The sequence below is a fragment of the Parasteatoda tepidariorum genome, chromosome 9, assembly GCF_043381705.1.
Source record: "Parasteatoda tepidariorum isolate YZ-2023 chromosome 9, CAS_Ptep_4.0, whole genome shotgun sequence".
In the NCBI taxonomy this organism is placed as follows: domain Eukaryota; kingdom Metazoa; phylum Arthropoda; class Arachnida; order Araneae; family Theridiidae; genus Parasteatoda; species Parasteatoda tepidariorum.
In genome coordinates this window covers 44749219-44760964 of record NC_092212.1, presented here as the reverse complement: position 1 = coordinate 44760964, position 11746 = coordinate 44749219, and the positions used below count along the sequence as shown (strand labels likewise).

General features: G+C 26.3%; 1 protein-coding gene across 4 annotated transcripts in view; it reads right to left on the bottom strand.

The window, feature by feature from the left end:
* Positions 1-2124: 2124 nt before the first annotated feature.
* LOC107441867 (adipocyte plasma membrane-associated protein) overlaps positions 2125-11746 on the bottom strand; it is a 155046-nt gene continuing 145424 nt past the window's right edge. For all 4 annotated transcript variants that reach the window (XM_071185672.1, XM_043053411.2, XM_071185674.1 and 1 more), the window contains exons 5-9: positions 10410-10526; positions 8956-9130; positions 6110-6244; positions 5535-5808; positions 2125-3803 (exon numbers count right to left, since the gene is read on the bottom strand). In XM_071185672.1, the coding sequence (XP_071041773.1) occupies positions 3606-3803; positions 5535-5808; positions 6110-6244; positions 8956-9130; positions 10410-10526 (899 nt within the window). In that variant the 3' untranslated portion in view covers positions 2125-3605. The remainder of the gene's footprint in view (positions 3804-5534; positions 5809-6109; positions 6245-8955; positions 9131-10409; positions 10527-11746) is intronic.

Sequence of the window (11746 nt, the reverse complement as noted above, 5' to 3'; positions counted from 1 at the left end):
GAATGGTAAAAATTCAAAATTTTTTTTTTTCTTGGTTGAAAATAGCACATAAAAGGGCTATAGAAATTCTTGTTTCCACTAGCAACTTTGAGCTTTCTTAAATCTGCTAGTGGAAATAAAGTATTTACATTTGGATTAAAATCTCTTTTATAACTATTAAATCTTTCATATTTAATTTTGCATAACAAAATAATTTAATTTTAAATAAATGAAAGCAGTTATAAAAGGCTTTTCATATTGTTATTTCGAATTTTAGCTGTTGTCGGGTTGAAAAAGAGCGATTGATGAAAATGGGATGTGGATCCTTGGATTAGAAGTTTTGTGTCAAATAATCCATAAATTATTAGTTCAGAATGAAATACCCACTAGACAAGTAGTTGCTGCAGTAGGTGTATACCAGGCAGAATTAGGCCAGATCTTTAACAGGAAATGTTAACTTATGTTTAAGGCTTCATCGATTCCTTTATCTTTTTATTTAATCAAATAGAGGATTAAAGCTTATAATCATCTATGTTCGATACAATAGCACCATTAAATGTGTGTAAATTTTTAACAGTTTATATAGAAATTAAATAAACTTAAATTTGATTATGAACACTAAAATTGATTTGTATAAATCTTGCATTTATTTATTATATTTTCTGTAGTAATTCTTTTTCTTTTCTTTTAAAAGTTATCAATTTAGCTTATCAACTGTAGATGGTATAGCAAAAAAATTTTTTTTTGGTTTCTTCTTGTTTTGATTTTCATAATTAATATAACATATCTGATATTATCTGCCCACATTATGATAACTGTTTTATAGCCGAGCTTACAACTATGTTGTAATTTTTTTTTAAGAGATTGTAAACAAATGTTTGGAGATAAAGCAAATGACTAGTCTATAATTTGCATGGTGACATGTAGTTGCAGTTTAGAAAATATAACTTTTGACGGTTTCTATCGTGTTGGGTTCACATTTTCTTGATTGCAATTATCTCCTACAATATAAAATTCAGAATAAAAAAAGTAAATTTTTTGTGTGTTAGATTTTGTAACTTAAAAATGTCTTTCCAAATAACATAAACTTTTCATAAACAAAAGATCATTTGTTTTGGATTTTTAACCTTTTAAATAATTTAAATTGCATCTTAATGTGTGGAATTCTGACATGAATATAAAAGTTATTAGCAATTATTTATATTACATACATATATTTATTATGACTGCAATAATTACAATAAGGGCTGTGGAGATGTAGTCTTAATTCATTACTTATTTTTTAGAGCTTTGAGGTTGATAAAACATAAATAAGGCAACAGATGCATGGTAAGCCCTTTCAGTATGCCTTTTAAGCCCTTTAAAAAGTATTATAATTAGGCAGGGTTGGAAAGTTTTTGAGAATTAAAGGTTTTATCTTGTTTTAACTGACATGTAAAAAAAAAAAACCTTTTGACATTGTTTTTGACAATTGTCAAAAATCATTAAATTTTGAATAATGTAAAACGAATGGCGTTTTCATACACTATGGACTGATAATACGCCAATATAAATTGGGGTTGAATTAATTGCGTAATCGTTGAATAGAACAATGTGAACTGTGCCTTTTTGCATAATTCGAAACGAAAATCAAAATAGTAAATAAAAAATCTCATTTTGAAAAAGGGAACTTTTTAAAAACATTAATTTTAAAACACCCAATAAAAAAAAGCAAGGGCTTTTATAAAATGAAAATAAGCAACTTTAAGCACTTTTTAAAAACACTATGCAGCTTGTTTAAAATAGTGTAATTCAGTTCGTAAATGTGAGAAATATTTTTACTTTGAATCAATGATGTTTTATATAATAAGCAAATTAGAATATAATTTTTTGAATGATATTTGAAGATTACATACATTGTGTGTAAGAAAAGCAGAATTTAAGATTATTTTTAGTGACTAATAAAATTATTAATTAATATTCTAGAATATACCAATTTTTTCTTTTTATAATTAATTGTTAAATATTTAGAATAATCAGATGAAAAAAAAATGGAAATTAATGTTTTAAAAATAGGAACCCTGGCACCATTTGAATACAATATTCATTTACTATTGAGAAAATATATTATAAACTATTTTAAGACTAAAAAAAAAAGAGAGAGTATTAGAAAAATACAATTTTATTTAAATGATGTATAATAAATCACAAACTTTAAGACACTTCACATAAATTTGCAAACTTATTGTTGATGTAAACATGTGCAAGCAATAATATATCACAACAAAATTATTTTCACATCAAAGGAATTCTTGTTAAGATAAAAAATTATACAGCATAACGAAATTCTTTACGAAAAAACATGATAAAAATATAGTGATCAGATATTGGTCCAACATAATTAATGGAATTCATTAACAAAATAAAATAAGTAGACTTAAGAAACAATTCAAAGGAGTTTGAAATATTTCACTAAAAAAGTTAACACAACATAGTATATATATTAAACAACTTAGTAAATATTGGGCTTAGTTGTACAATTGACAAAACAGAAATGATATGTGAACAATTAAATTCATAACTAGAATAGATTTGCAATAATTAAAAAAAAAACTAGGCAAGTAAAGAAATTGCATCTAATTCATCTAACAGAGCTTTCATATATTATATAAAATTGTAATTCAAATATTATAGATTGTAGAAATATAAAGATGTTATCACTGCATCACATTTCATATATAAATATCATGATATAAATTAAATTATACATCATATCATGATATAAATTAGAAAAATCTGATGTTTGTACTAAAAAATATAGATTTAACATACTATTGTATATTTGTGACACAATTTTAGACACAACCTGACAACCAATATCTTAAAATTTAGCATGGTTCTTACATTCTCTTTATCACGATGGAAGTTAAATGCTTAATTTATTGAATCCATCAATCGAGAATAATGAGACAGATTTGTATAGATTGGGGTAGATGATGTTTATAATATTTGTCATGCTAGTTAGCAAAATTATTTTTTTAAAAAAAGAAAAAAATATAAGAAAACTTTCTCAAATTTATTATCAACTGTAAAATAAAATAAATGCTACAATTTGACATTTGTGGTAAAAGAGGAATATATCAATATTTCCAAATTTCATGCAAGGTAAATGTTAGATTTTTTTCTTCTAATTTTCAAACTACATATTCTCATATGATTAAAACAGAATGAAGATTCAAGTTAGTCAAAATTGATGATCATAATAGAGTGATGAAATTGCCCCTGACAGATTAAGATTTAATAAGTAAGCCAAACAAACAATTAATGATTTAAATTTATGTTTTAAGATTTACTTTGCTCAAAAATAAATTAAAGTTAAAATTAAATTTGCTATGATATATATTTATTTAAATCAGTAAATTTTGAGCTTAGCAGTGAATTTACTCAAGATAAGTTAAGCTTTAAAATAATAAATTTCAGGCATGTTTGCAGTGAAGCTCCAACCAAATTACTAATTAAAAGAAAATTAATTCAATAGTTAATAAAAAATCAGAAATTCATTTATCGATATTGATAATTTTGGAAATTTTTTGAGCTGTACATAGATTTGTGTTTATGAATCATAGTTTCACATCAAGTTATTTTTTTCACAACTTTAATTTTCCGATGTAATGATTTCGCCAAGAACCTAAATACAGATGTCCATTATGCTCTAATGCTTCAGAAAGATGAGAAACCTTCCCTGTAGGTGAATGGATAAACTTAATGATTTTACCATTATCATCAAACTCCACAACCGCACCAGAATCTACAATATGATCAGCGATAATTCGAGCTGTGCCCAGCTACAAGAAAGAAAAAGAAAAAAAAAAAAACTTTAATACTAGCAATCATGCAAAAAATTAGGAATAATTAACACTAAAGAATATTTAAATTAATTTTTAAATATGCAATCAACCAAATCTTCTGAGTTATAATTACTGCATAATATTCCCACCAATACAACCCAGGGATGTCAAATATGTCAGATGAAATTCAGGCAGCCCTGGGAAAATTTTTGGTCTAATTAAAAAAATAAATAAAATGATACAAAATGTTTCACTGTAAAAAAGAAGCAATGTCTTAAATTTTTTTTCAATATGTCTATTTATTAATTTAAATTCGATATGTTTGAACCTAAGAGTGGGACTAATTTTAGTTTCATAAATTATTACCATTTTAGTATATATTGAATTTTAACACATATGCTAGTTTATTTGATAATTGATCAAAATCAAATGATTTTTTTTCTTATGTTAAAGAGAAAAAAACACAGAGCAAAGTCCCATATCCGGAATTGTAGGGACATCGGCAAGTCCGGAAAATAAAGTTTTCCGGATAAAAGTTATAAAGTAAACAATCATAAAAAATAACAATAAGACAATAATTAATGTCAATTTCAAACAACAATAAATAAATCCACATGGTTTGCATGATTGTGCAATTTTCACAACTTTAGTCACAGATTTCCACATGGTTTTTAAAATCTCGATATTTTAATATGCTTTTACCGCAAAACCGAGAATTTCGAAACATGCATTAATTTCTCAATCCATTCGATTGACAACAAGCATGGCTTTGAAGATCATTTTTCTGTAGTTATAAAAACGGATTTTCACTTGGTTTTTAAAATTTCAATGCTTTAATACGATATTATTTTGTTCGGCAAATTTTGAACCACGCATTTCACACTCAATTATTGATGATTCCCACTCAATTTCAAGAGGATTTACGATCGCACTTTTGTAACTTATTTCTACGGATTTTCAGTTTTTTAATGATGCATTATCATAGACTCGAAATTTCGAATCACGCATTTGTAGAATTACTTTTTGATGCACTCGATTTGTGACAATTTCATTATCGACCCGGTTTTGTCGACCGAATTTTCAACAGTTAGGAATTTCCATAGTTTTTAAAATTTTGACCAACGCTTCACGCTTTTGAATAATAATAACTCTCTTTAGTCGTGACTAAGTCGTCAAAATGCAAAGTTTTTGCACACACTGAAATTGAGCACATGATTCATGGTGGTAATAATCCCTTATGCGAGACATGAGAAAAAGTAAAATTTTTTTTTTTTGGGCTGTAGTGAAATGCCAAATTTCATTTACATGATATCCAATTCCCCCCAGATTATAGTGGAAATCAGATTAAAAGCGGTAAAAATCATAAAGAAGCGGAAAAGTGGAGGATTAACAGATGTCTGATTATCGGAACTATATAATAAATTTTAACAATATATAAACTTTAGGTTTTAAAAATATTATTGTAACTAAAAAAAAAACAAGTGTTTTGAGGAAATATTGAAGAATTTTTTGCACTTCTAATACATTTTAAGTAAATTTTTTTAAGTCACTGTTAGTTTATACAGAACTTTAAACATTTATTTAATGTTACTTTGATCCAGGAGTATAAAAAATAGAATTGGAAGCTACTATAAAAAATATATACATAATTTTTCGCATGCATTTCAAAATTTTATTTCAATAGGAAAAACTTAATACATAAAAAACTAAAGAAAATTTTAAATTTACCTCAAACGCAGTATCTTTAGCCCAGTCATACGGCAAATATTGCATTAAATTTGCAATAGGAGCTGTAAGTACTTTATGTATATAAAGTATTGCCCTTCTAACAAGAGGTTTGCCAGCTAAATTATCCCCCAATGATGGTTTCTCTAGGGACCTTGCACCAGCTAATGCAACCCAGTAAGTTCCTCGTTTGTTTCGGCTTATATTGTCAGGTTCTCCAGGAAATACAACAGGTAATACTGTTTTTGTTCCTTTCTTTGGTCCCTGGATGAAGTACCTGAAACAAAATTACAAATTAAATTTTGTAAAAAAGTTTAAACTCAATTGCATGTTATAAGTATAAATTTAATTAAAATTATGGGAGATTTTGATAAGATTTTTTTTTCCAAATCGAAATTGTTAAGATATAAAGAGTTAATACAATATTAAAAAAAAATTAATAATTTTGACTCTTTAAAAAAACTCCCAATAAAAAAATTAAGACGAACTTAATAAATAAATAAATTATTTTGTTCAGTGGAAAAAATTTAATTTAAAAACATATAAAAAATTTAATTGAATAGAAAAAAAAAACTTACTTGAATATTGAATTCTTAAAGCATTCAGCAACAAGAACAGCTGACCCGTCATGAGTTAATTCAACACCATTAGGAAATGATAGATCTTTAAGAAGAACTGTAACTCCTTTGGTTTTCAGATCGAATTTAAGAAGTCTAAAGAGATAAAGGAAAGAGTTATGAAATTCCAAATTTATTTTATAATTACCTTTAAAACAATTTAAATGAAATAGTTTAACACAACAATTAGCAGTTAAAATATTTAAAAGTTAAGCTCGTGAATAAAATAAAATATAATGTGGTTATCTCAACTTTGGAAGAAACTTTTCAACCATGACATGCATATATTATACACTAGTAAGACAGTATTCTCTAGATATCAGATACTTTTGACAGAAAGTTTTCACAGGATGTTATGTTTTACTTTTAAGTTCGCCTTTATTTTTAAGCAACCTGCAAACTTTTGTTAGTGGCAAAACTACACCATTTATAAAGCATAGTTGATGATTTTAAAACCACAATAGCAAAAAATGTTGTGGGGAGTTGATTCTCAGCATTCCATTGAAAGCATCTTTGATAATACCTAATTAGGAGTAGTAAATGCTTTTTAAAAGAAAAAAATACTTAAGTAGAAATGAGTGCTCAGTTTTATTTTTAGAAAGACCATTAAATACTTCTTTTATAACACCTATTATGATGAAGCTAATGCATATTTAGAAATCCTAGTATAAGCAGAATAGTGAGCTATATGTTGGCTTATTTATTATGCCTTATATTGCTTAAACAATTGACAACAAACCTTATATCCTTTTTATGAAATGAAATTATCTAATCTTCTATTGAATAATTTATGAAAATAAATAATTTATCAGCTTAATAGATTGGTCATTTCCTTAGAAATGAAACAGCATTCTTAAACATTAATATCTTAACTTTGCTAAGAGTTAATTTTTAATCTCTGTTTATTTCTAAACAATAAAAATTTAGAAAAATACAGGAGTAATGATCAAAAAACGCTGTCAGATGTTCAAAAAACAACATCTTATAAATTTAATAAAATATAAATTTGCAAAAAATTTATTATATTTTATTATAAAAATTTATTTTTAATAGCGTACAAATACGAAAAACGAGATCTGATATTACAACTGCGTGATAACGAATCGCAATATTGGATTTAAAAATGCGTGAATACGAATGGCAACGTTGGATTTTAAACTCGCGAGAATACAGATCGCGATATTGAATTTTTAAATTGAGTGAATAGGAATTGCTAGTACGATTTTTAAACAGCGTAAAAAAATCGCAACACATAAGTTTTAAATCAGTTAAACACGAAAATCGATGATTGATATTAAAATCGTCTGATTAAAAATCGCGATTTTAGCATATTCCAGCGCAGTTCCTAATATTTAAAATTCCGAAAATCAGCCAAACGAAAAAAAAATCAAATATCGGTGGTTGAAACGAAACGCTTAGACTCCTTTCCACTCTATAGCGGAAGTCGCGGGAATCCGACTATCGTTCAGGCGGCTTGGGTTTCTTTAATTGGACTCCCTAAAAATTTTAGTTTTTGGAACATGGTCGAAAATTTTAAAAATTGGGAGAAAAAAGCGGTTTTCCGCTTTTTTTGCGGAAGTCTTTCATCCCGTGGAGACGTGAACGGCAAAATGATCTCCAATGACTCACGGCGATGCGGATTAATATTTGAAACTGAATTCAGGTTTGCCAAATTTTGGACGTTTTGTCTCAGAATGGCGCAGCTTTGGCAGAAACTGAGCTGATTGTCGCAGTTATGCCGTTTTGTCTCAGTTTGTCGCAAACCGCGCAGGCGTAGCATCCCTGTTATCTTAAAAAGAAAAAACGATGAAGTAATACACTAATGAATATTTCCAAAATGATGGTAAGGTAAACATCTCTCAAAATAGATTTAATTTAATTTAGAAATTTCTTTTATCAAGAGAAGAATTTTAATAAGAAGTTAATACTGTGCATACTACTTAAACTTATTGTCCAGTAAATAGAGTTAAGATTACATTAATTTGAGAGAGTATTGCAAAAACATTTGTTTAGATTCCTTACGATAGTATATTTAATAAGAATATTTATTCATGAAATGCCACAAATGATAAATAAAAGCAAAGATAGAAAAGTGATAAAGCACTACTTTCAAAATTTCCCAACTTTCAATTTCTTAAGCTCACGTAATCTACCATATTAAAACATATTTCAATTGCTTAAAATGCAAGATTTATCCCATGTTATAAATCAATTAACTAAAGCAAGATAGAATTTTTTCAAAATCTGGAAAATTTTAATTCGTAACATTAAAATTTTACAGAATAAGTCTTGCAAGCTACGTAATATTAATAAATCTTGCTAAGTTGATTATAAGGTTTTTGAAATTTTTTTACAACAAGTTACAACATTTCCTTGTTAAAACATAAATCCTACGTTTTCTATGTTTCAAAAAATTGTTTTAACTATTATAACATAGCAATTCAAATATATGTATACAAAATTTATTTTAGAGGCAAATATTTAAGGTTTAAAATAGTTAGATTTTCTGAAAAATTTTTCAACTTTAATTACTATTTTACTACCACTATGTAAATTGCTTCCCAATAAACATACAAATTGACAAATAAGAAGAGACAATTTGTACCAGTGGGTAAGGACATGTAACATTGATGTACTACACACATTGATGTACTACAATTTGCGACACTGCAAATTCAACTTTGTATAATTTTAGAAATACATAAGTCGGCAAATAAATCAAGTCAAATAAAAATATAAACAAGACTAAAATATCAGCCAAATACAAATGAGGACACAAAGGTAAAACACAGATGTAGAAAACATACCGCCCAGATGATTCATGTTCCATAAAGCTAACAATAACATGACTTAAGTTCCATTTGGTAGAAGATTGACTAATGTAAAGGGCCTGTTCTTTTTCATCTAAAGCAATATTATTTAGAAGAAACAAAGGCAAACCATCTACAACAGTTTTTGAGGGCAAGATGTTATTTTTCTTTCCTGAAAAATAGAATTAATAACTTTTTATGATGGCATTAAATTGGAATTATTTTTAAGTTAGCTACTAATTAAGGCAAAAGAAAAAATTGTTCTCTAGCCAAATTTAACTTGAAAATAAATAATTTTTTGGGGGAAATAATGGAAGATAAAGAATTTTAAGGAAAGAGATGGTGCGTACACTAATAATTTATACAATATTTGAAGTTATACTTTTATGAATTGCCAGTTATGATAAGTAAGATATTCTCAATAAAAAATTTTATTTCAAAAAGCACCCCCATATAAAGTAAAACACACCCATAATAGCTTGTTATCAGTCAATGCAGATCAAATGAGGTTAGCGGTTTACAATGAAGCATAATGAAGGCAATGAATAGTTTACTATCCCCTGGGCATATTTAAGTAGGTATTCAATAATTGATTACCAATGTATCAATAATTATATTTTTTTAAACATTCAACACATTCTTATTCAACACATGTTGTAAAAAACCTTCCATTTTGACACGTGTTGAATAAGCACGCTTTATTTAAGAAACGCATCTTAGCATGCTAGTTAATATTAAAACATAGTAGTAACAAACAGTTTTTAAAAACATGCTTTTACGCAGAGATTAAAAACAATTAAATTTTAATTATTACAGAGCATTTAATGCATTTTAAAAACAACAAACATTTATCTCTTTACACAAACATTGTAAATGTCCTACAATAGCTGAAAATATCAACATCTTAATTAAAAAGAGTGAAAAACATGAATTCTAAAAAATTTTAATTAAAAAAAAGTCTTAGAATTAGCCATAATTATTTTTTTTTTACACCGTGGAATTATATTTTAATAGCTCAGACTGTAAGTACAACTAAAACTTTCTTTCTTCACAACAATTTTAAGAACATATAGGAAGAATTTTGGATTAGTTTTTAAATGTTTTTTTTTTATTTGACAAAGTTTAAGTTAATAAGTAAAAAGAGGCAGTATTTTTCACCCCTTTGAAAATAAAGTACTTTAAACTTGATGCACTAGATACTTTTTTATAAATAATTTTAAGCAAGAAATATATCTGGTATTACAAAAAGTTAACATCTCTTGAAAATATTCATAGTAAATTATGTTAATATAATTGAATTCAAACTACTTAATTAAACATAAATAAAATTATTTGAACAAATCACGTTTCATAAAGCATTTAATTAAAAAAAGGTCCAATTTCTATCTAAATGGATAATATTTTAATTTAATGAAAAAATATAAAGTCAAAATAATAAAAATGTAATCTACCTGTTTTCACATCAACAGTAAAAATACCATGATATGCATCTGCAACATAAAGCAAACCAGCTTTATTGAATGTCATCCCAAGTGGACGACCACAGATATGCTCTTCATGCTGCCCAGCTATTTTAGGGGAAAAAAAAATCATTTAAAGATAACAGCCATCAATGAAAAAAATCTTACACAAATTTTATTCAAAAGCAATAAAAATATTAATTTTATAAACTATATTTAATATTATAAAATATGTATATATGTATAAATGCAATATATGTATAAAATATGTTTTATAATATATGTATATATTATAAAACCTCACCAAATTAACAATATACCTGTAAGTACTTACATTATTATTTGTTTACTAACTTTATTTAGTGTACTAGGTGTTTAGTTTGCTTTTAATAAGCACAGTCGAACCACCACTTTTAGAGAATTATCTATAAAACCAGCAATATGCCCACGATATCCAAATTCCTTGAAAAATTTTTTTTAAGCATATGACATTCTGCTAAATAATATGCTAAAAAATGTAACTTATCTATGGTAAAAAAATATTTTTCAAGAAATTTGGATATGTTGAACTATAAATATATTGCTAGGTTTGTACATGGCTTTATTTTATTTAAGTAATTCAACATTAAAAACAAAATTTAAAAAAAAAAAAAAAAAAAAAGACCTAAACACTGGGTACACTAAAAAGTTTGCAAACATTCAAAAAGTTGCAGCAAACACTAAAAAGTTGCAAACAAAAGTTAACAAAATAAGCTTTTAAATACAGGGATGATATTAGCCAAAAGGCAAAAAAGCTGAATTTCCACGATTGTAAATTTTACGCAAGCGCAACGCTTTAATAATAAATTCCAGACAGTTTAAGGTAATAACTAATGTGTAATACTAATGTGTAATTGACATACAATTGTGTACTAATCTATTGTTATATAAATGATTACATTGATACTTAACATTTAGTAAAAATAAAAATTACCAATTGAAAAAATAAAGCTGGAAATTATATTTTTCCTCAGCTCACATACGAGACAATTATTACTTGAAAAACTACCTGGTTTAGCAAATTAAAACTACTGAGAATATACATTAATATTTCATTTCTTTTAATAAATACTGTTATGTGATTTATTAAAAATATATCAGTAATATTACTTTTTAAATTATATTGGAAAAAAAAACTTTAACAATGGACCGAATCATTATGTTCATATTATAGTCTAATCTAACTAGAGCCCTTTGAAGCATATCAATAACAGTGAAGTAGAAATATATAGTAACTCCTTAACATACAGAAATTGCTATTTTAGTTTGAAAAATTACATGACAATCAG